This window comes from Dreissena polymorpha, chromosome 13 (assembly GCF_020536995.1).
Source record: "Dreissena polymorpha isolate Duluth1 chromosome 13, UMN_Dpol_1.0, whole genome shotgun sequence".
Taxonomy (NCBI): Eukaryota; Metazoa; Mollusca; class Bivalvia; order Myida; family Dreissenidae; genus Dreissena; species Dreissena polymorpha.
Window position 1 is genome coordinate 62,480,917 of NC_068367.1, and position 27,620 is coordinate 62,508,536.

General features: G+C 32.8%; 1 protein-coding gene across 1 annotated transcript in view; it reads right to left on the reverse strand.

Moving 5' to 3' along the window:
* The window catches only part of LOC127856602 (secretin receptor-like), a 66,178-nt gene that overhangs the window by 31,752 nt on the left and 6,806 nt on the right, over positions 1–27,620 (reverse strand). Inside the window, exon 2 of the mRNA XM_052392912.1 lies at positions 1,968–2,064. Within this exon, the coding sequence (XP_052248872.1) occupies positions 1,968–2,064 (97 nt within the window). The remainder of the gene's footprint in view (positions 1–1,967; positions 2,065–27,620) is intronic.

Consider the following 27,620-nt stretch of genomic DNA (forward strand, 5'->3'; position numbering starts at 1 on the left):
CAGAACTGAGACTTAAATGTTAAGAATGAATGCATTTAAATTCTTTCATTATAGAAGTATTGAAAAAGATCAACCGTTCCCGATCAAATAAACAGGTGTACATACACAGTTGCTAACAATAATATTTAAAATTCGTTACATAGGAATACAGAATATATGTATCGTGTGCCTCAAAGATGTACAAAGCTTACTTCCTGGCACATTGTATCATAAACACAACTATCATGATCAAATGTGAAACAACTTGAACCCGACCGAGAACAAACTTGTCCTACCCTCGAACTGGAGCGTGTCTGTGTTTGCTAGAATATATATAAGGTTATATGTTTTTACGTTTTCACTATGCAGGAAAATATTGCCCATATATAAACTATATTACACTATTGACTATTAAAATGTAGATCAAATTAGGTGTTATAAAAATCGTGAAGTTAATCCACATTACTCCAGATATAGATCCACAGCCAACAGCCCCTTAATACTGAAATATGACAACATCGATTCATCCACATTACACAAATTAAAATTGTGTAGTAATTAGTAAAGAGAACAATTAATCTCCAGAAACTATATCAGAAGAGATATTCATGTTATTATCCAGTGTTTTTTTTTAAAAACACCAAACACCAAAAGATTGGTTTTAAATGTTAGGATATGTCTACAAAACAACGTGTCTAATAAAAGCATATATTGTATAATCCTAACCATTCAATAAATATATAGCAAATAGTACCTTTTACAAAACCAAAGGCAATCGATGACTAAAAAACACCACATAAAGGTAACAGAAATATAAAGAAATGATTTCAATCGATGACAAAACAGTTATCATAAATGTAAGGGAACAAATCAGTAAGAGGTAAGTAATATAAAGGAAAACACTTGGCAACAATTTACAACCATTTGAAAAATGTTAATGACAATAAGCATCATGATTGCTTTTGTGAACAAGAACGATAACACAAATGTTCGAAACAAGAAAATAACATGAAATCTATCGATGTCAAAAATGCATACATTTAAGAGACAATAAAAGAGACAGCTACCGATGGCAAAAATGAGTACACTAATGTAATAGATAATAGGCGAACACGTGATATGTGTCTATGAGAAAGCTATTAAATAAATGCAAAAGACAAGAAGAATGAAACATGTGTGTTATGGATGACAGAAACATAAATTCAAGAGACAAAAACACACACAAAAGCTGATGACGAAAGAAATGTAACACACATATAAGAGACAACAAGAAAACAAGAAAGATATCGATCACAAAGACATAACATAAATGTAAAGGAAAAGAACAAAAAAAATCAGATAGCAATCGATTACAAAGACGTAACATACATGTAACGGACAAGAACAATAAAACATGATAGATAGCCAATGATGACAAAAAGCATAACAAATATGCAAGCGACAATAAGAAAAAAAACGAGACCCTTGTGCAAACACATTCATTCGCAATTGCTCCTTCACGAACACCATTAAGTGGTATATCGTGTAGAAGGTTCATAGATTGTGACTGTACTTGCCTGAGCACGCGGGCGTATGTGTATGTATGGTATACATCGATTGGATAATTCGAAAGATTTATGTCAAAATGTTTGTTAAATCCACATGTTTTAAAACTTGATTTAAGAATGTTAACATAATTTTTATAATAATAATTAAAAAATATATAGATAAGCATGTTATATACTTCAGATGTTCAAAACATCTAGAAATTTCTGAGCCATCAATTTCATCACCGAAAGATAACCAAGTGTTTTCGTAAATACATAGGACTGAAAAAAAAACATGTTTATCGAAACAGGCTCATGCAGTTTCTAACGCTTTGAAAGAAAGAAAGCAAACATCAAACCCTTGATCTTTCGGTTGTAAAGTAACAACGCGGTAATATAGGTGTGTGGAAATCGAAAAAAACAGGCAAAATATAATTTAAACAAACAAGGTGTCTTATTTACCCGTTAAACGAGACACAGCAGGCTGATATTCTAGGCATTTCTTCTTCTCTGCGGCAACAGCATTCGTTTGATTTAATTCGGAAATTTGAACTTGATCCTGAAAGTATACAACCAATAATTAGTGTCAGTAATTTCCAAGTTGATTATTTTGAAAACGTGTTTTAAAAGTTAAACTAAACAAGACTCTGGGTGTTTTGTTGAAACTTGCAATTTAAATGATGGTGATCACATACAATCCTTAACAAAAGAAAATGAAACAAATTGCGATCGAGTGTATCTTCACTAGGGCTGCAACGAATCCAAAAAAAATGTTCGGATTCGAATCCGAATCCAAATAAGGTTTCTTCGGATATTTTTTCGGATCCGGATCCCTCAGATAAGAGGAAATTAGCAATTCTGTCTAAATTAAAGAAATCAGTTTTTTAGAAGTATTATTTGACTAAAAACATTAAACATTATTTAACAAAAAAACATAACAAATTTCTCGTTTAGCATTGTTAACAGAATAAAACGAGACCTCAACACTTATTCACTCAATAGTTTGCTCGTTAACATTTCACTGTTCATGCAGTTGATCTTTGTTTTCACAAAAATTAACACATCAACATTTTCGATTTTCCGGGTCCAGGCTAGCCCTATGAGCACTGACGAGGTCTCCTGCTGCGGAGAAGATTCTCTCACTGGGGATTTAGGTTATTTGCATCACAAGATAGCATTTAAACACTAAGTATATGACGAAAGATGCTTTCAAGACAATACATGATTCAAGAACGCAATTTGACCGGTCGCGAAATTATGCAAAATTTACCTGAATAACATTCAAGCCACACTAGATCCACTACCGTTGTTTTTAAAACAACTCAGAAAGACAATAAGGATTAAAAATTATGTATTGCAATTAGGAATTGCATTTGTAATGTGTAAATCCTCCATGATTTTGACTTAGTTTTGCTTTTTGCGCTCATTACGGAATGTCCAATGACACTCTAAGACAATAAAAGCCGAAGGATCTCGAATGATCTACTATTTGACTTTCACACGTCAATAAATATCGACTATTATACGTAAATTTTATCTTTTAAACAGAACCAGACTGTACAAAAACAATACTCGTGAATACAGCGCCTGGTTACATACAACTATGAAAATAAATATTCGGAACCGAAATGTCCAGGGGTGGATCCGTTCCCGCGAATCTGAAGTTGGATCCGAGATCATCGGATATTTCGGGTACCCGTTGCAGCCCTAATCTTCACAAACGGACGTCGTATAAATGACGTAATTGCAACGGCGCCAGTGTCGATAGTTTGGAATCATAACGATTGAGCTATTCATTTGATAGTTTGGAAATATTACGAATGAGCTATTCATATACTCGTAAAAAACAACCAACTCACGAATAGCGATACATTTTTTGCGCTTAACAAGTGAATGCACAATCATGTTTGTAACAATCGAACGTCTTTAGTACTTAAACAAAGAGAAACAACAGTTACACTCTTTTGTACGCCTCGTTTCCGGTTTTAATAAAAAGGACGGAGCTTTGAAACCCACACTTTCATAAAAGTGTCGCTTAGAGAAGCAGTTTTGTCAAACAGATCGAAAATATAGTTTGTTGTGAATTGTTCCTCGACCTGTTAACGACGCGCACTTTACATAGAAGCCAAAACGTCAATGCATCAATTCTTACGCACATTCGAACTCCAAATTTCTAGATAAATCTGACAAAACACCTTCGAGGTCTTTTCGAAAGGGTATGTGTTTAATTTGGTAGCGTCTTAAACGTGAACACTCAATATTAGGACATCTGTTTATGTAATGCCTGTCAAGAACAAATTACTATCTTTCCAAAATGCTATGACCTTCTATGTGCATAAGGACAGATTCGATTGGGGGTATTTGTATGATTCGTCTTAGTGCATTTGATGAAATGGACTGAGCAAACACACGGGATGGTTTATCTGGAAGACAATATAACTGGTTTATAATAAAAGGCACAGAAACGAAAGGGAACGTCAACATTGATAAATTAGCAAAAAAATATGTAGTTTATTGATGTAGTATAAACACTGCTATCGAACAACTAAATGGTATGGTGGTTATTAACAGCTTAAGAAACTAAGTCAAAATTATCTTCAACTTAAAACAAAAATAGTTAATGAAATCATATTTTAAGCGACAATCATCATGTAAAGTAGACTTCGTAGAATAAATATTGTCAATATATTTTATTACGCAATTATTGAAAATTGCATGAACGACTAAACTTCAAAAGCAAAGGTTTGACGTTTTATTTATTTTGTTGTTGATGTTTCTTTTAAGCGTTTTATTAATTGTAGCTGTTACATGTATGCACACGTAAGCTAAAACTGATTATAAGTCACTACAAATTCAACGTTCGTCCTAATGTTGAACAGATACGTCACATTTTCACACATTCAATTCAATTATTAGGATTTTCTGATTAAGCCCATATGGTAATATTTTAATCAAATAAAGAAATATTTACCATTTAGTCTAAACGGATTCAAAAATATAATGTTTTGCATTTGCCAACCCAGGGCGGCAACCACAATTTTCATTATTGTGAGTTGTGTTTTACGCTCATATATTCGGAATGAGTCTTGTTGTTATCGAAAGGTCCATGGTCATAAATAAAGAACTTCGGAATTATATTAGCAGGCAATTATATTCCTACTAAAGTTTGTATATATTTGAACGAGTATCAAACATACACTACAATTTTCTTTACAAAACGTTTATAAAAACAAAAAAATGTCAAAAGATGGTCAACCTTAATCAAAGGAAACAACAGGATACGTAGAAAATCACTATCAACCATTAAGGGCTTCCGCAGAGAGTGAAACCAAAATTATAAAACCAATTCATACTAAGAAAATACTTCGTACCTCGGAATTTATTTCAAGTTATTATATTGGTGGGTTTGAAATTCTTGCAATGGTTTTTCAGTAAACTAGATGACTGAACTACCAGGTATTTCATGTCTAATGACTTCAGTAAATATCATCACGTTGTCATACAGAAATAGGAATTATTATTATAATTAAGTGAAATGCACACAAATAATGCGTAGTTTGGTTGAGTGTTTACAAGTAATGTTATGGAAAACAGACATTTAAATCAGTCAAATACATTTGTTGTGGAAAACAACAAAATAATGCAGCATCAGCGTCTTCAAATATTTTTCAGTTTCAAACCAAAATTATTAATATACAGAAAATTAATCGCAGTCTGCAGTAAATGTATTGACATGCCGAAAACACACGGAACGTCCTAAATATTCATTCTTTATTGTAATCTTTTCAATGACACAGTTGGTATGGATCGGAGAGAAATTGAAGACACGAACATTTGACCTTCACGTGTTTTCTGCATCACAATGACTATACAATCTTATTGGGAATCCCCCTTACGTACTTACCGACTTCCTCTCTGCCTTGCCGCTGTGCCTTTTTATATTTAATGAAAACGTGTATATGAGATATTGATAGTTCAATAACATGTTAGTGACATACCGACGGACAGACTGACAGCGGCTTTCCTACAGCAACACTCCATTTCGCAACGCTGTGGGAATTTAATGAAATGTCAGTTTCAGTAATTATATAAATTGCGTTTCTCTTTTACACTTAACAAGTATAACAGTTTAAATTAAAATAATGAAAAATAAACTATGAAAACAAAAGTAAACGGGAAGCTTTAAAAGTAATGGATAATAATGCGTACTATTTGCAAAACAAAATATCCGGTTCCAGTCTGCATAGAGTCATTTATACCGTTTTATATATAAAAATAGTAAAACGATATGGATCTTCATGTTTCTATTACTTATCTGGTCATTATCACTCATATTGACTTTAAAACCAATCCAGACAACAATCCATTACATCGACTGTCCACGATAAACGTCAAATTTGAATTCGTTATTGTTATACATCGCTATATAGCATCATGACAAAATCTAAAAAAGATCATGTAAATGACTTATATGTTGTAAAATGCACAATGTTCTCTTTACTATTTCATAGTCAATAACATATTAAAACATACCAAAATAATGCAAAGAAATAAGCGTTGAATATACCACTTTATTGTAATTTAATACATAACGAAGACCCATGGTTTATTAGTTTGTATTATCACTGTATGGTTCAAGCACGTATTTGTTGTACAAACAAACAACAAACATCATTTTGATTTATATTTCAGACAACGCAATAAGCATTATATGCACGACAAGACTTGGTCGTGATATCTTTTCTGCTACTCGTCTAAGCACTGTTACCCGTCTACGCACTGTTACTCGTCTACGGATAATCGTCGATCTCAATATCGCTTTCTTACTGCAGTCATTCATCATATTAGCGGACATTCAGAAACAATAACGTGTGTTCAGGGGAAAATTATTTTTAAAGGTAAAATTAATGTAAATGATTATGGAAATGACGGATTATTTTAACACGTTTTTGTGACTGATATTCTGATTAACTGTCTGCAGTCCATGATGAAACACTTCCATATTTCCTTTTAATTATGTTTTACCGAGGACACATCAAGAAAATAAAATCATTAAAGAAATAGTATTTCATTAAGATCATCACGATTCTACAAAGCATGCGCTGCAAAAACAACTGGTGTTCAACTTAATACAGGCTCTAAGTCATGCTTTTCAAAATAACAGCGGTTGACTGTGAAAAGTATGTATGAGAGCAAACTTGCTTGTTAGAATTAACGCTTTAGTTAATAATGACCGTTATTTTTATTTCGGAAAGTGTAGCCGTATCAATTGAAATCTCATTTTGAGCATACTTATGTTGACGGGACTCCGTGCATTTATTTTAAAGTAATTGTATCTGAATAGTGAGAGGCTATAGTTCGGTGCATTCTGTACCACATATTAAGCAAAGGGTATGTTTTATCTAAGCACATATGAATAATTATAGTTTTAAGTTCTCTTTTGCTGCTGGATTTTAAATAAGAAAACAATGCAATTGTATTTACTACGGTACGAGTGTGTTTTTTCTATCAAAGAAAATTTAACGAAAATCAGCACACATGCATTTACAATGCTTAGAATAAGATTACTTAGCATAAACATACCTGTTTTTGAAAATCTCTTTGGATAAACTTTTTGTTTTTAAGCAAAAATAATCAAATATTAATTAAAACATAAGACGATAATCGCATACCTAATAATAACATTTGCATGACAAAGGGTACTAGAGTATGCAAAAGTTCGGTTATACAAAGTTTTCCGTTTGCTTTTTTAATATGTTTGACCATGACGTCACTGCAGCATATAAAGCTTAACATATTGTTATAATCGACCTTTCAATCTACCAAAAACCGTAGTTGTTGCAATCTTAACTACACATACATATTGTGTTTGATTTGCTGTCCTATGCAGGCCAAAACTATAAATGGAAAATCTAAATATTTAGGATTTAAATAATAAGTGTCAGTATTATAAATCTTCACCATAAGCCGATCGGCCGAACTGCATATAACCAGACGACGACAAAGCTGCCAAAGTCCCCATTTGATATAAACTAAGCTTTATAGAGCATTGCTTCTTTCTCACGAATATATTCTCTTTTTTCTCTTTTTTTCAAAGGGTGATTCAATGTAGCAAGCTCCAGACAATAAAGGAATATCAAAGCACATCTCATTCAATTGAACAACGTCCCCATATAAGATTTCATATAATTATATGAACACAATTGAAATAGATTTCATATGTGCATGGACATTCAAAGGAATTCCCTGGTAAACATAGGTTTATTTATAACAAGAAATCATCAAAGTTATGAATTATCAATTTAAGAATTGTGTAACCATGAACACTTTACAAGAAGACATTATCATCGTTCAGCCATTTTATTGAAGTCAAGTAACCGCATGCCCATAACATCTGTCAAAGGGTCACTTGGACAGTTGCAGTAATAGCAATACTGACTTTTTTATTAAACACATAAAAGAAATATAATTGAGAACAAACTATTTGAATAAATGCCAGCCGTTGTCCCGTTAGAAATACTTAATGGCTGCACGCTATTCTTTGCTTCAAGCAAGTAAGCAAGTGATCAAATAAAACACCGAGACACATGACAAATGCTAATAATCAAACTAAATACTATTGAACAGTATATGCGTTATATTTACCGTGTACCTGTCATTGCAATGCATCGTGATGCAACCTGTAAAATAGCCTCAAACGTCAAATACAGATATTTTCCAATTATATGTATCGAACTTATTTTCAAACGGAAAACAGTAACATAACAACAAGAATATGATTGAACTATAGTTACCATATTATGCTAATATACAGGTAATGCCTAGAACACCATTTAAACATTTTATTAAAGTTTTTTTTTACTTCAATAATTAGATCTTTATACGACATTTATAAAAGAAAAGAACGTCGTGCTTGAAACAGCGTTTTAACCATTTTAACAAGGAGAAGCACCATTCAAACCAATGAGTTACATATTCGGATCACAATTCTGTATAAAACTTATAAAAACCGATACAAACCTTTTATGAACATGTGGAAACATATAGGGTTACATACCATACACATCTGTAGCATTATTTAAATTTTCTTCAATGTTTCATTAAGCATTGACGATATGCAAATAACTCGGTGTGTATTTAGATGTATGTACCTGCCTTAATAATTAGGTATTGATAGATTTATTCATTAAGTGATTGGTTAGTTTGTTGATCGATTGATTGAATGATAGATTGCAAATAGTTCGACTTTAATTTTTTAAACTAAATAAAATTGAATAATGTATTAAATTTTAATTAAGATAAGATACGTTTTGTAATCAATCCCACGATTTATGATATCAATGACGTCAGCGGACAATGCTATTTAAACATATGTTGACTAGGTCTAAATAAATCCCTTCTGATTGATTGTTTTATACCACATTTATATAGCGCCCTTTTTCATACTCGAGATGTGCGTTCAAAGGCGCTTTACAGTTTTTCCCTGATCACTGAATCATAAGTCGTCCGTTAACATCTTGGCGCAGTATGCAGCCACGGCACATTGGCTTTTCCCTCACAGCTACCCATTTATACACCTGGGTGGAGAGGAGCAGATGTGGGATAAATTTCTTGCTCAAGGATATTCCAGTGGTCGGGGCGGGATTCGAACCCGGGATCTCTCGATCCCTACGCCAGCGTTCTACCATTAGACAACTGCTCCCACGATTTTGCATATGATAGCTGTACATTGGTTCCAATTGTTATGATGACAACCCGGATATTTGATGCTACAATACAATGATAACCTGGACATTTTGGTCCTATTGTAAGATATCAAACTTAACCACACAATTAACGCCTATCAAAATATATTGCCTCACAATTAGCCGATAAATTAAACGAAGTATTAAGTTTCAATTCGGCTACTTAATTAGCCAGAAACACTAATTGAATTAAACTTTTACAAAATAAGTAACATTGCTTTCACCATAAAGTTGATTATATTTTCATCACTAGAATGTGTTGATAAAAATTGTTGTGTCATAATTATTTCAGGTAGATATATTTACTTTATTGCTTCTCGTGTTTTTTATTGTATGTGCATACTTAATTGTGTGTATATGTAAGTAAATGAAAGTGTTTTTTGCGTTACTGTACGTTCTTGTATATTAAAAAACAAGAGCACCGCATTGCGGGTGCAAACCGCTCATCTATTTTTCTTTTTAAAGGTGAAGGGAACTATCTCAATACTTCAATAAAAAAGATGGATGGGTGGGACTGCAGAGGTGTGTATAGTGTGGGGTGTGGCCATTTATTACATTATCTTCCAAAAATAAGAAATAAAAATGCAAAAACATTATATATTTTTTTTTGGGGGGGGGGGGGGGATTCTTGGGTGGGATAGTTGGACGGTCTTTCAAAAAAAAAAGATAAAAATAAATATTTTTGTTTTTAAACCATGTTTCCAAAAAAAAATGGGGGTCGGGGGGAATAGTGTGAGGGTGTGGTTATTTATAGGATTATCTTAATAAAAAATGAAAATAAAATTAGTTTTTTTTTGCGGGGGGGGGGGATTCGGGGGGGGGGGGGGATGGGGGATGGTTTGGGTGGAGTCTATTTTAGTATGTCATGTAAGAGTGTATTTTTTTTTCAAAGTATCAATCCAATCTGATCATAAATAACGAAGTCATGGCAATTTTTGCAAATATAATTATAATATATAATTATTTGACCTTGAGAGTCAAGGTCATTCAAATGTCAAGGTAACATTCAAGTTGCCAGATACAGTACCCTCATCATAGTATGAAAGTATTAGCTTTGATACTTTAGAAGTAAAGTGGATGTAAACACAAAATTTAACCATATATTCAACGTTACTAAGTCAAAAAAGGGCAATAATTCCGTCAAAATGACAACCAGATATATGCAACTTGTTCCGAATAGTCCCCTTATGATAGTTTGTGAGTGTTCCAAGTCTGAAAGCTATAACTATGATACCTTATTAGTAAAGCGGCTCAAAACACAAAACGTATCGCAATTTTCAATTGTCTAAGTATAAAGGGGCCATAATTCTGTCAAAAATGCCTGCACAGTCCTCTTATGATAGTTTCGCAAGTATGAACGCAATAGCTTTGATACTTTAGGAATAAAGTGGACCTAAACACAAAACTTAACCAAATTTTCAATTTTCTAAGACCCTGACGCCGACGCAGACGCCGACGCCAAGGTGATGACAATAGCTCATTATTTTCAAAAAATAGATGAGCTAAAACAGTTAAATGAAGTTAAGCACATCAACTCCTTATTCTGTTATCATATGGTATTTCACTAAATAATCTGCAATAATAATACAAACACATTTCACTAACAAACGAATATCCGGCGCAGCAATAATGTTTGTTCGAGGTGTCAATACAGTATGTTGACCAATGTCCTGTCTGGCAAAAGTATGTAACAACCATGGTACGCTAATCAGAATAAAGTAGGGACAATGTAATGTATGTGTCAAAGTATGCATATAAAACTTTTGCCATATGAACTATTGTCGTGGAGTTAGTTTATCCAATGTCATCATCAACGTAATTTTTAACCGAAACATAAAACTCAGGATTTTTGTCATCAACAGAATATCAATATTGCAATCATCGGTCAATTCCAATTCGCTTTGATATGAATACATCAGGAATACGCGTGTCCGATGACTGAATTATTGCTTTAAAACTTTTGATTAATATTTTCATAATGATGATGTATGCATCGTGATGTTTATGCTGAGAATAGCGATAACATGAAAACGATATGTTGACGGTCAAAAGTTTAAAACGATACAATATCGATGGCGAAGACAATGGCGGGTATGGCGGATTTGGTAGCATGTTGTTGTTGTTTTTGTTGCTAGTGATACAAGAACAAAATCCGCGATGTTAGTTTCTTTTTTTGTGGATGTTGTTGATGATGCTGGTGCAGTTCTGCAGCTGATGATGAGGACGATTCAGAATAAAAAAATTAGGCTATGAAAAGGATATTGTACCACTGTAATCCGCTTTAATGCTTTGATCACTTACAACAAACATAGAACACACTGCAAGGTGTTCAATATCAAGGACTGGTTTACAGTAAAGTCCGTTCAAATGGTAACGTGTTTGGCCTTATCGACAATAATGAGCTGACACCAATGTGAGATGCCACAAAATACAATTCAATAATCAACCGCTAAAACTTGGACATGTTTGTTGACACATTCAACAAATTATAATAACACTCGTTACTTATATTCTAACGCGGTTTGTACTGGCTGACAGAAGTGCAAATTTAACTGACATATTGTACAGCCTCAGATTCTTAAAGACTACCTAGGTTGCGCGGTAATACCATACGCCGATGAAGTAGCATCGTGCAGTATTTCTTATTCTGAAAATACGTACTCTTCTGCTTTGAATATGAATGATGATATGTATCTTGACTGCTGTGCTATTTAGAATCTGTTACATGGTTTTAAAACGCTTTTGGTATTAATACAGATCATCACAATTTCGTTGTGATTTGATAGATTATAGTTGACCGTATATTAATATTATAAATGGAGTTACTATTTTGCACACAACATTTCATATAGTTCACTATAAGGAGCATGAACACATATGTTTTAACTGAACACAATTAAGAACACCTACGTAGAAGTCGTACAAAGTACAGTATGTCTTTACTGGGACATTTTAATTATGTATACCGTACCGTGTCCGTCACGAAGCCAGTTTAAAAGCACAATTAACACTCTAGCATTCACCCGCTGATCATCCATAAGCGACCTTAGAATTGTGTGAACATCTTTGTCGCATTTATGTATAACCAAACATTCCATTCTCTCAAATCCTTTGTTGTTATAAAACGGTGTGCGATATTCGCATTTGCTATTATCATTTTCAATAATGGTTATTTAAACGCAATTTTAACCCTAAAGAGCCATAGAAAAAGACTTTATGTGTAATGTTAGAACAGATTTAAGTAGATTATTATCTATTACGGATGTTTTCGTTACGTATTTTAAAGGCAAAAGTATGAAATAAATATATAACGTTGGTTGTCAAACAGTTATAATTTCTGAATGCAGTACAACATTAAAATTATAATTTTTATTTACCATGGTTTACAAAAATACATATTTCGTAAAGTTATAGTACTGTTTATTCGAAGCAAGCGCAAAAATGTTGTTACTAAACAGATCGCATAGTTATTGACCATTTGGATGACATGATACTCAATTTGTGCAAGGAAAACTTTGATCTGGCACTAAGCCCTGCTTCCTATTTGGACCAATAACGCTAACCGGACGAGAGAATAAATCAAAAGAACCGTTATTGACCAACAGGAGTGTTTGGTTCGAATTGAGACCAATATCGATAAGCCGACGAAGGAATACATCAAAAGAACTGTCATTGGTTCTAATTTATGACTGGTTGGTTAATGGTAACAAAGAGATGAATTTGCATGTAAATATGAAGTTTGTACATGCAAAGTTATTAGTTACATGTAAGAGATAACATTCATTATAACACATAATAAGAACTGAAAAACAAATAGTAAGACACTTGAGAGATACAAATTTGAAGATACTTTATGTACTCATTGAACAAAATGAAACCTATAATGAAAATCAAAACGTTATGTAACCAAGACATTCAATTAAGTTTTTAAACCTCTCTTTTAAAAAAGAATCGTATTTTTAAAAATAAAATACATCTGAATGTATATAGTACTACAAGTACATGCATAGCGGGTACCTCTATACTTATGCGCATTTAAAAAAAATTAGTAACTCGTTTAGATTTTGAGAAAATACAGTCGATTTTACCCTCTAAAACAAGTAAATATGTATTAACTAAACAAAGCGTAATATTTAACTAGAAATGGCGCGGCAGAGGCCGACGCGAATCACCACGCCGCGTGTTTGACCCAGGGGCGCCCCAGTGTTGGTAATGGGGCCATGCATAGTTGAGATTGTCCGTATTGTCTTAAGAGACGTTCAGTATCAATTAGAAGTGAACCGGCGTAGAAATGAAGAAATTATAGTAAAAGATAATTTTGGGTGGGTGTCGACTTTTATTGGCGGGGCGCCCCAGGGTTGGTAATGGGGCCATACATAGTTGAGATTGATTGTATTGTCATAAGAGATGTCCAGTATCAATTTGAAGTAAATCGGTGTAGAAATGAAGAAATTATAGTAAAAGGCAATGTTGGGTGGGCGTGGCCTATGTGGGCGGGGCGCCCCATACTTGGTAATGGGGCCATGCATAGTTGAGATTAACTGCATTGTCATAAGAGAGGTTCAGTATCAATTTGAAGTGAATCGGTGTAGAAATGAAGAAATTATAGTAAAAGGCAATTTTGGGTGGGCGTGGCCTATGTGGGCGGGGCGCCCCAGGGTTTGTAATGGGGCCATGTATAGCTGAAATTGACCGTATTGTAATAAGGGAGGTTCAGTATCAATTTGAAGTGAATCGGTGTAGAAATGAAGAAATTATAGTAAAAGGCAATTTTGCGTTGGCGTGGCCTTTGTGGGCGTGGCCTATGTGGGCGTGGCCTATGTGGGCGGGCAGCTCTAGGGTGGGTAATCGGGACATGCATAGCTGAGATTGACCGTATTGTCATAAGAGAGGTTCAGTATCAATATGAAGTGAATCGGTGTAGAAATGAAGAAATTATAGTAAAAGGAAATTTTTGGTGAGCGTGGCCTATGTGGCCGGGGCGCCCCAGTGTTGGTAATGGGGCCATGCATAATTGAGATTGACCGTATTTTCATAAGAGAGGCTCTGTATCAATTTGAAGTAAATCGGTGCAGAAATGAAAAAGTTTATGTAAAATTACATAAGAAAATGAGTGAAAATCTCTGACCTGGCCCCGCCCCAAGCCCCATAACTTTTGACACAGGAGTCAGATCAAAATTCCGTCACTGTCACCGTCGCACATATGCTCATAGCTACTATGCATGTAAGGTTCAAGGTTCTAGTGCTAATAGTGTAAGAGGAGCAGGTCGCCAGGACGCACGAACGGCAAGACTGCACATCACCACAATATCCGCACTTTTTCTCCGAAAAACGTGGGAATAATAAACGAACGTATTTTGTTTATACCGGAATTTAAGAGAATACATCAAACACCTTATTAAACATATAGAACTATAATTTAAGGTTTCGAAAGAATTTTGATTCTTGCTTTGTAACTGTTTTGTTTCAACCCGGAAATTGCAGACCAGGTGGGAATATGTCTGAGTAACTAAAATTAAATAAACAATGGAAAATCAGTTGTATAATGACCATGTACAATCTCATAGAATTTAAACGTACTGGCAAAACAGTCAAAAATCAAAATTGACTAGTTAAGAATAACTGGTATCATACAAAAACTCGGAGTTTGGGTTTGTTTTGCATTCAAAATACTTGCCGTTGTAAAGTCGAAAACAAAGTCAAATAAATACACTAAAATAAAACAAACTTTCCGATATTCTGTGAAAAACACAATATCAATTTTTCAAATAAATAAATTGACAATATCTGCGCATCACTTTGAAAATAATTGCAGTTATATTCCAAAGAACATTGTAAATATGGACATTGGTTATCCATTTATTGTTTAAAAAATCACGCATATATTTTTGATTTTACCAGTGCAATCATTCCACTTCTAAATAAAACATCTCTTTGTTCACGGTTAATAATTGGCAGATACCTCATTTCATCGACAGTCGTCGCGTTAGAATGCTATTGATTAAAATATAGATCAATCAGATATACAATGTAAACAATAAAGTGCATGCCTGAGACTTACGTTGTCTCGATATTGCTGCATTTCGCATGAGCGGTAAGCAACAAAACTGGTCGTGCCATTGTATAAGGCGGTAAAAAGAGCAGTTATATCTTCGAATTAACCCCATGATAGTAGTTCACGCCTTATTCGATGAAAAGGTCTAGTCAACAAATGTTATGCATTTATTAATTCAACTGCACCAGCTGTACTTAATGTTACACGTATGGCCTATCCAATAAATTAATACACTGAAACTCTAGACACATTATTACTGATTAGAGTTGTCATCGTCGAGTCGACGGACGAACAGTATATTCATTACAGTAGAGTTCGTTATATTGATCTAAGCACGAAAGAAAAAAGGATGAATACCTGTGTAATAATTACCATCAATGCAGACGTAAAAATGAAGAAATGAACGCAACAAAATGTTGTAAAACAAAGAATCGTAAAATACGACTTCACTTTTTGATAGTTAATCAAATGCCATTAAGAGCAGCACATCTGGTATAATTATCCGCCATGCACCAAGCGATGTAGTTCAGATTTGGTACAAACTAGTAATTTACTACTTCTATATCTAAACACACAGCGCATGGCTTTAACAAAACACGCTCACAATTTCGTAACAGTTGTGTGACCAATAATTGTCCTTAAATTACAAGTCAAAATCACCATCGATAAATTGGCATCATCGTACGCTTATATTTTTGTAGATATTCATAATGAATGTTTGCATCTTCGTTGCTGCTTTCAAAGAGAGCTGAACATTTTGATAATGATCATATATACACAGACTAAAACTAAATAAAGCTCAAAGAGCAGTTAAGAAAACATACAGTAACCCAAATGTCCTTTATTTATGTCAAGTGGCTAAGGGCTAAACAAGGTAACCCTTGTTAAAATTGAAAAGCATTATACCTTTGATTGAACAGACCATACTATAAAAATTAAACAAGAACACATTAAATAGCATTAAAATCAAACAAATTGTGTATATTTTAAATAGTATAAATTCGTTCCCCCAAACAAAAATAATAAAAAATGATCATTTTCGTTATGGATTTCGTGATTCGATAGTGCATATATTTCTGTAATGATACACTTTGTATGTTAGCCTCAATATATCATATTTATAATACTTGCAATATGTACCTGTATATTTCTGGATCGAACAGGATTTAAATTGTTTGTTTTGTCCTAAATAAAATCATCTTAATCGTACAAATAAATCAATAACAAACAAAACAATTCATTCTAGTACGAAACTGTATCAACAACAACATTCAAAGGTTCTGTACTTAAATAACTACACAAGAGTATCAGATGTAAATAAAAAATAAAACAGCGATTTTTACAAGAAAACATGTATGATTTGGTATCTCTTAAATATACTGTATAAAGAAGTGATACTTTGTTCATTTATAAGTTTTCTATAAAACGTTTTATGGGGGTGTTCACTCGCTTTGCATCTTTAAAGAAAGTAAGCATCGTATGTGTTTCATAGGATGCCTCTTTTAAACTGCGGGATGTGTAAAAAGTGTGTGTATACCTTAGCAGAAGTCGTTTAGAATGCATTATGTCTTGCCTAAGGTTATTACATTATGTGTATCTTACCATGTCCGTTACTAATCCAAACGTGCACACTTTTATCCACCCAGTAATCATCCCATAGCACCCATATAATTGTATAAACGTAACTGTCGCTTTTATATATAACACATGTTTACATTCTCTCCAATCCTTCGTTGTAATTTATGTAGCGGTGTGCGATATTCACACGTGTTACAATTGCCAATACTGAATATTAATGCGAGATTTGTATTCAACACAGACGTCGGAATATACTACATTTATAATGTTTGAACAGATTGAAGATCCATATTTATTTCGAACATTTCATATGGTGCCGTACGTAAAAGACAAACGACTCCAACACTTGTATGCAGCCACACAGTTTTAATTTAGTTATAATATTCCTCGTTCAAAAATAAGTTAACACGTACATTATATATCCAAACAAATATTGAGTTTATTTACAGTAATGTATGCTTGAAGCTGTAGCGTGAATGTTGGTACTTGCAAATAAGATCATTCTTGACCATTGGATTTTAGAATGACATAATACTAAGTTGTGAAAAGCGACCATTGGCCTGGTAATAAGCTCTGCTAGACATTCAGGCCAATACCATTGGTCTGACGAAGGCATACATCCCACACGGACATTAAACACGGGCGCCACCCCTTTTTTGCGATGCATTAATAAATAAATACAACCATCGCAAAATTATCTATAAGATTGACAAGAAACCAATGTTTTTCTGCATGTTCATAGCGATGGTTTGATGTCGTTAGCAGTTTCATTGGGTTAAAATTGGTAACACAGGCGAAAAACATCGATTGACTTTTAAAAACCTCGCAATGCAACAACTTATACAGGTTTCAAGTTTCCAAATCGGTTGTAACATTCAATATATGTTTCTTTAAAATTGTGGATAAATAAATCTTCGCTGAATCGCTATATATTGTCCGATGTTTTAAGTAATGCAAAATATCTGTAAAAAAAACCCTTCTCACCCTGTAGAATTATCTGTGAAATTCAAAACAACTGGTCTTTAGAGGCACCTCAGTAGTAGCATTGGCTCAATTAGTAATACATCACAAAAATAGTTGGCGACGTGATTAACGACCGTGTCGCAAGAACTTTCATTTACCAAAACAATATGGGGTTCAAATTAAGCAATATGTTTATATCATTGAAATTAAGATAAATTTACATGTAAATTACGGATTGCTCTTACATTACAAGTGATAAGTTATACTCCGATTTTCACGGATAAGTGGTGGTGTATATCCATGCACTTAAATGAGTGTATGGTTGTTTCATTGATTGTGTTAACACGCATTCTACATATTATTTAGCTGTAGTTAAATCATACGAAACTGGTCGGGTATATTTATAACGGTAAGAGCTTGATTTTTGACTATGGTATGTTGAAAACATTCAAAATACCTATCCGTACCAAATGCATTTAAAATAATATGTACATACAGTGAAATCACTGATAGTATGAGCCAGATACATAACACTAATATAAATTGCTCTTACACACACATTTTAGTGGCGGTATCTGCTGAACACCACACATATAAGTGTAGTTATAAAACAAACCAACATTGGAAACTGGTTATATATTCATATATTTAACCACTCATGCACGGATTGTAGTTTTTCAACGCACCTAAAAGAAGTGTAAACATCATAAATCCCCACTTAATAGTATCAACTTATGAACAAATAAAAGGAAAACCTAGGGTTGCAACCTGCGTGCGTGCAATGCATACGTAGTTGCCCTAGATATTGGATACGTTTCGCTTAAAGTGGAAACTAATATACATTTTTGTATAAAAAGCCACTTTTCTTACAAAACATAATTCTTATGAAATTCGTTGCGTTTGAAAGAGTGATTGTCCCAGAGGTCGGAAATATATTTCCGTCTGTTTTGTTCTATAAAATACGGCGCTCGTTGATTGTGAATATGCACAAAAAGTTAATACAATGATTCTCAGCCACTTACACTCTCGATATTTGACGATAAGTTAATGTCAAGAAGCAAGTTTCCATTTGTGTGTTTTGGAAGGCTATTGAAAAAGCGAAACTGTAGGAATCTAATAATCAGACAAACTAAACGTAAATAGAAACATCAGTCAACAGCACATTTAAGCTTTGCGTTTTATGTTACATAACTCGATATTGATGTTTGCATGCTTTATCTTAGTGCGTAGCTTCAATTTGCCTTATCAAAAGCATCGAGTGGTTTCAAGTGGTTTCTTTGCAATATTAGGAAAAAAACGATGGTATCCATCAGCAGCATTATGTAGAGCAAACAAATATTTAATGGAAATGTTTTATATTAATTGAAGCGCAATCATTTATTGATGTGTAACTGAATTTGTAAATTATATTAAAATGTAGCACAGCATCACCAACAACATCAACATTTACGTATGTGTCGCATAAAATTAAAACCTTCCAAAGCAAATCTCTCATTCAATGGTGTGTTGATACTTTAAAACAAGTGATGTTTGTAAATATATAAGGGTTTTCTTAAACACAGGATATAAAAGCATACTTATTATTAAATGATTCTAGTTTAAAGTCTTCTAAGTAATTGTTTTAATAAAAATGAAGCTTATGAACAACCTGCGTGTAATGAGTTCGCCTATTCAACATACATTCAGAAAACATGCGTTCTTCTAGTTCTTTAAATGTCTCATTAAATGTGAAAATACTTTACATTTCTTAAGATTATGGTTGTCGAGATTATTGCATTTAGTTTTGGGAGATCATTTTTTATGATTAACGATTGGATCCATACGTATTACTGAGCATTTTAGTATGTCGAATTTGACAGGTACCATAAAAAGCGTACACACCACTAGTTGCCTCCAAAATAGTAACATATATATTTTTTATTGAAAATACCTCTAAAAATGTTTAAACTATTAAGCATGCCTTTGGCTTACGTGGTCTCCAAATTTGAACATTCAACATTTTCAAGTCGTTCAAATGAACCCCATGGTAGCGATAACACGCCAAGATTAATGTTGAAGCAATGTCATGCCTTCTAGGAAGGCTATTTGTTGGGCATTAATTTTACTCATTTGCTACTCTTTAACGTCATTGTACCTATTTAACTTGATGGGGAATGTTTGTCCTTCCGAATACAAGAATACACTAAATTTCTAGATAATTTGCCAATGGAGCAATTCTTGTTGCCATCCCCCAGTCTTTATTGTAAGGCCATCGACCACTTGCCAGTACAATAGAGGTCAAAATAAAGAACACATCGCCAGTTGCCCAAAATAAAGTGTCTTTGTGAAGTGAAGTGTAAAGTGAATTTGGCATAATATTGCTCTAATTTGTTTGCTATAATGGAATTTCTTAGAATACGTTTAATGCTTTTAATGCATTTTTCTGTTCAATTTTCCAGACCATTATTTGAGTATCAAACCATATAAATCATAAAATATCAACAAAGCAATTGCATTCATTTAGGAAATATCTTTATAATATCACGCATGTACATGCATAAACTTACGTATATTATAATCGGTATACTATTTTGTGCATTTAAATACATCTACTACATATTGCTGTTTACATTTATCATAAATAAAAGTCGCGCGGTTGGTTGAACTTATCAAACAATTATTTTCTCTTGTGGTTATGTTGTTGGAGCCTAATTCCAATACATATATATTTTACAAAAGTATAAAATAAATGCAACCAAAACTATTTAACACTAATACTACACTTATTTTCTACTGTACAACAATAATGTTAACCATTTTAGAGATTACATCGAGCCACAAAAGGCAAATCGCATCGTTGTATAACAGAAACCTTCCTGTAATACGTTTAATTAATTTATCCCAAAATCAGGAATTTTATCAAGAGATACTTTTTGTTGTCATGCTTTACGTTTATAAAAGGACTCTGACTATAAACATAACCTCATTTTACAAAACAGTAGTTCACTTTATTAGCTTATTATAAGATTTATGTAAAGCTTTAGATATAAATTTCGTAGTTGAATGAATGTCCATAAACACACATGTTGATTAGTAAATATATGTGTTTTACAGACAGTTGATACATAAGTATTGTATATTTAATAATATTTTAACATAAAAACATATTTATAGTTCTTAGATTATGTTTATTTTGCCTAATTGTATTAAATGACTCGTTGTCAATCTATTGTAAGACAAACGTGGTTTAATATTAACCTTAAGTTACTTAAAATTTAGAATAAACTGAACATGTGATGAATAAATATGCAACAATGGATATTCTTACCGTTTCGGTGACAAAACCTGTTGTGACACTTAATTTAAACACTAAAATCCATCCGCTTATCAACCCGTAACCTCTAAAGAATAGTTCACACCTCATTGTAAATTATGACTTCGAACATTCTATAAGTTTTGTCATTACACAAGTATCAATCGGTTGGCGATATGCAATCAATTTAATAATGTTTTGCACTACTTATTTAAGCCTTTTTATGACAATTATCCTTCATGAATTGTTTACTATATCCATGATATAATCTTTCGGTATTGTCAAAAAGAATGTATAATTTTAACACAGGTGTTTATCAATTGCAATAAATATATTTTGCCACAGTGTTTGTAATAGTGGTATCCAACAGATACTCTAAATGTAAGTGTTTTAAATGTTATCTTTTTTTCCCGAAGTAGATTTTCAAAGTTTCAATATACATACATTAACCAAATTTAAAACAATACTATTTTTAATAAATAAAGTCATTTTACAAACACATTTTATTTCTCGTGGCCAGCACAGAAATGATATTACATCAATACAACGTAAAACTCCATGTCGTATGATAGCACAATGTGTTAATGGAAATGATTGGTTGAAGCTGGCAGCTTCTCTTCTGTGCCCATAAATACCAATATCTCTCCACGGCTGATAGTAATACACCATGATACCACTGAAAGTAATGCGCCTTGATACCACATCAAACTGGTCGTTCAGCACCAACAAAACCCGTATGCTGTTCTTCAAATAATAAGATTAAAAAGTCATTTTTAGAGAAACGAAAATACATTTTTTACATTACAAATAGGACAAACTAGTTCAGTGACGAACTAGGTTTGTGAAATAGAAATTTCGCTCGATATAATAATTTGCTGCTGGTATTTTTTCACGGATCCGGGCTTGTGAAAACGGTATGCCATCATTATTAATTTCACTTAAAAGCGGAATTCCGTAACAATATTCGATGTTAACTTACAGTTTAATTGACGAAATGAACTGCATAACACTTGCTATGTCCAGACAATACATTGAATACACAAAAAGAAAACTTTAAATGAGGTTTAAAAAAAAATAAAAAAAAATCGTGTATAATATGAAGTGTATGCATATATTCTCTAAAGTGTGATTATTATTTCAGTTGTGCATGGCTTGCTGCGCAGTTTTTTTTTCCAGTACACAAATTCCTGAATCGTTCAACAATAACATTAACAATAAACAACAGGAACTCAATATGACATTTATTCTCCTAACAACGGATTATAAAATTAAACGAATCGCCACGCGATATTTTCTATTGTAACTTTTAAAAAAAGAATTAGGTATGCAGGTCTTAAAAATAAACTGTATACAGGAGTAGTGTTTTATTCCTCTTATAATGTTTAACACGTTTTTCGGTAGTAAACACACGGTGTGCTTCTTTTAATGTGGTAAACATGTCAATAGTTAGATAATGCTTCAAACATACTTTAAGGTATGTAGATGCTATAAATAATGATGCATTCCAAATACGTATCAGCTTATGTCATTTAAAACTATGTGCTTTGTTAATATGATTTAAAGAAGTAATGTACGCATTATATAATGCTTAATGCCTATATACCATTAACCTTAAAACTTGCTGTGTATGTACAACACATCTGTTTTACATCTTTAAGAGAAAAGTAGATTCATCTGGAAATTCACTGAATATAAATTAATTGTGTAAGGTATGTAAGATGATTACTGGAGAAACAAGATAAAATACAGCCGACTTATTCGCAACAGCACAATATCTTATTAGACAGACATAATTAGGCATGAATACAATCTTTCACAATGTTCACAGTTCTTCGGTTTCAAAAAATGCCGAGATGTATACAAAAAAAACAATCATCACTGAATTAATTACATTTTTAATAATAAAATAGTAAACAGTAAAATTACTTCTTTATTACAATGTTTATTATATAAACTCAACGTAATGCATATCTTTTCATCAACACAAGATTCTTTATATTCAATGTGTAACTTTAATTATACGAGAGCTATAAGAAGATAATGTCAAGCGTAAATTATTCTTAAAGTTGACATTATTATGACGTGCAATGTAAAGTTATGACTTTAACTCATATATCACTGGATAAAATGCCTAACATAGTTTTTTTTTGTTTTCAACTAATCAGACCAAACCTCATGTTTTGGTGCCGATCATAAACTTATTTCGGAACAACAATTTAAGCTTTTTTTGATCATATTTGTTCTACTTTACATCAAAAAATAATTTTCAAAAGTTGACAGTGTAATGGCATTAAATGAGAAGTTAATTTAAAACATGCCTTATATCTATACATCATTGAACATAACCATAAATAGTTTTTTGTCAAACTAATCAGACCAAACGTCATGTGATGGCACCGATCATTTACTTATTTGGTACAAGTTTCTTCTTTTTCGGTTCTACTTTACATCAACCAAAATATTCTATTTGAGTATCACTAATTTGCCGTTTCTCATTGTCGTTTAGAAAGAATCACGTTTTGTAAAAATATTTCCTTCCTGCTGTTTTTTACGACGGTGTATCTCATTCAACCGAGAGCATTCTTATAAAGTGTAAAAAGTATTTGTAATTCAACAAGGTTAATGAAAAAAGGTATATTCGATCCATTCTATTTTGATAGTATTGTAAACAAACTTTTGATTTTTGCCTTCCGACTTCAAGTACAGTCGGATTCTTTCATATAACAAGTCAACGACCTTCTATTGTATTGATAAAATAATACTTAACATGTATAGAATATCAGCTCTAGTTTTTAATAATGTGTTTGTTGAAACAGCATACACATGTCACTAACTTCATCAAATATTGACATTATATATCTATATATGCCGTGTTTAGTTTGAAGCAGATATACACTTTCAGTGCAACTGAATCGGACTGGATATATCTATTTTTCTTTTTCAAATAAAATGACCAACCGTTAGTGTATATTTTGTAGTGTTTGTAACTCACAAAATGCCTCATTTTTATTGCTAACATATCCACACCTGATTTTCTAAGCCTAGCTTTCAAGAAAAAGCAAACAGCTATGTCACTTGCGACTTACCCGTAAGTATTTATATCGAATTAGTTAACGTTGTGATAACGTTATTCGAACACCGTTTACTTCGTATTGTTTAAACTTATGATTTTTCTCTTTGGAAGCAGTTAGACTGGTGCAATATGTTTATTTTTAATATCAATATACAGAGGTTAATCATGTTATACGTAATGGAAAAAATGTGTAACATTGCCAAAAATGAATTATAATTAAAATATATAACCACTTTTAAAAATGTTCACAATATTGCCAGTAACATGTCATGACATAGACATATCATTATTTTGCTTGCAAACACTTAATTTAAAAGGCAGACGAAATATGATTGAGCATAACGGTCATATAATGGCGATGACTATGATAGTAAATAATCATTTTACGATATAACAAAACTGGGATATTCAGCAAACTAGTTTATGAAGCAACAATTGAAAAAAGGTTAATGTTTATAAAGTTTTCCTTTCATCTCAAAATATCTTAACTATGTTAGTATACGTTTGAGGTATGCAGCTAAAAAAAATCATTGTTAACACTGCAATTTGTTGAACTAACCGTTCCAATGCGTTTCATCGCGAAAAGTATATTACAATCAAACAAATGGTGTATAGTTTAATAAGTATAAATGCCCCAAACATTAAATGATTATATTTGTTATGATTTTCGTGATTCGCTTGTGAATATACTAATGTCATGATGTCCTATGTAGTTTAGCCCCAATACATCATATTTAGTATACTTGTATTCTGTCCGGTATATTATTCATCGAATGGGCTTTTATTTGTTTGTTTGTTCCTGTATAGGAAACTCTTAATCGCACAAACAATACAAATTAATTACAGCACACATATATTTATTCTAGTACGCAACTGTATCGACAACGGCATTCAAAGTTTCTGTACTTGAATCACGACGCTAGAGTGTCGAATGGAAAAAAACAACACAGAAAAAAGCGTTATTTAAAAGAAAAACAGTATGCATTGATATGACACCTCCTACAAAAATTACCAAATCCGATTGACTTAGAGCGGTCACGTGTCCATGGTGTATTTCCAAACACCCCGAGTAATTTCCATACTCCCCGAGTAATCGAGTAGTCGGTTGAGATATAATCGTTACACAGTTAGTAATTGTTGCTGAATGGGAAATACACCCTCAGTAATCGAGCTTCGCTCTCGTATGGTATGAAATAACTGAGGTTGTGTATCCCATACACCATCAGTTACTAACAGTGTAACTAATAATATATCTTTAATATAATGTATAAAGAAATCATATTTTGTTCCTTTATTAGTTTATTATATTTTACTTAGTGTTCAGTACATTTGCATCTTTAAAGAATGTGAACATAGTATGGTTTTCATAGCATGCCTCTTGCAAACCTCGAGATGTGAAAAAGCTGTACATCTCGCGGTATGTTATATAACAGAAATGTCTGACATAAATTATTCAGCAGTTCGACCTTGTTTAAATTGTCTGGAAACAAAAGTTGCTCACCATCGAACAACTTAAATAAAAATCCATAAACATAATCTGGGGATATATTCAACAACTTGTCTCAGTCGTTATCAATCTGGATGTAAATTCAAATGTTTTATGGCGTTGAATGAGCATGAACAAAATTAAGTTTTCGCATTTCAAAAGCTTACATCGAAAATAGTAAGTGTAATATAATATATGCAATTAATATTAATGATCGTATTAATATTTTTCAATGTGTTAATTTTAAGAGTATAATGCCAAGTACCTTATATAAGCATGAACTTGTTTTCGTAGACAGCCAATAAAAGCTGGTGTGCTATGGCCTTTGCCCGTGTGCCTGCATGACTGTAATACGCCTCCGGTATTGACACGAATCATCAGAGTTTCGTGGTAATTTGATATATGAGGATATAGACCGTTTAACAATATTGAAAACGTTGTTACAAGTTTTGTATACATACTTTCGTATGTTTAACTATAAACAGGTTAACAACCTATTTTTAAATTATTGTATATTTTTTTATCTGAAAACATGTATGTATACCTAAGTAGAAGTCGTTTAGAATGCATAATGGCATAGCGAAGGTTATTAAATTATGTATATCTTACCACTTCCCTTCACTAATCCAGTGGATAAGCCAAACTAGCACACGTATATCAACCCAGTTATCCGCCCGTAGCACTCATAGTATTGTGTTAACGTTATTTTCGCTTTTATATATAACACATCCTTGCATTGAGACGTATCCTGTCCTGTTATATACTAAAGCGATCTGCGATATTCAAACGCAGTACAACGACCTATATTAAATATTCTTACAATATTTGTATACAACACATACGTAGAACTATAGCAAATGTGTTATGTTTGAACAGATTGAAGATCCATATTTATTCCGAACATAGTATATGTTTCCGTACGTAAAAGACAAAATACTCCAATACATGTAGGCAAACATTGTAATGTAGTAATATTATTCTTCGTTCAAAATAAAGTTAATTCGTCCATGACATATTCAAACAAATATTTAGTTTATTTACATTAATGTATGCTGGAGGCCGACGCGCGAATGTTGGTACTTGAGAATAAGATCATTTTTAGCCATTGGCGATTACGGTAACATAATACTAAAGTTTTGACAAGCGATCTGGTAATACGCTCTGCTAGATATTGAGGACAATACTGATAAATCTTCAAAGCAATTGTTTGATATCTTTAGCAGTTGCATTGGGTGAAAATTGGTCAAATAGGCAAAATACATCAATTGACTTCTAAAAACTTCACCATGCCAAAACTAATACAGGTAATCAAGTTTCCGAATCGGTTGTTACAGTCATTACATGTTTCTGTAAAATTGTGGATTAATAAATCTTCGCTGAAAAGCACTATCCGATGTTTAAAATAATGCAAAATATGTTTTGTTTTAAACTACTCACCCTGTAGAATTATCCGTGAAATTCAAAACAACTGGTCCTAAGTGGCACCTCAAAAGCAGCATTTGCTCAAATACATGGCAAACACAAGTTGGCGTCAGTGATTAACAACCGTGTCACAAGAAATGCCATTTACCAAAACAATATGTGGTTCAAATTAAGCAATATATTTATATCATTGACATGAAGATAAATTGACCTATAAATTACGGATTGTATTTGCAAGTGATAAGTTAAACTCCGATTTACACGGATAAGTATTGGTGTATTTTCATGCACTTAATTTTAAATAAGTGTATGGTTGTTACATTGATTGTGTGAACACACATTCTACATATTATTTAGCTGTAGTTAAATCATACGAAACTGTTCGGGTATATTTTTATCCCATTTTCACCGCGACATTGACGGTATAACACGTTGTGGAATATACTTGCTTGTATTCAACACTGTGGAATATACCTGTCGCGTGCACGGACAACTTTTTAA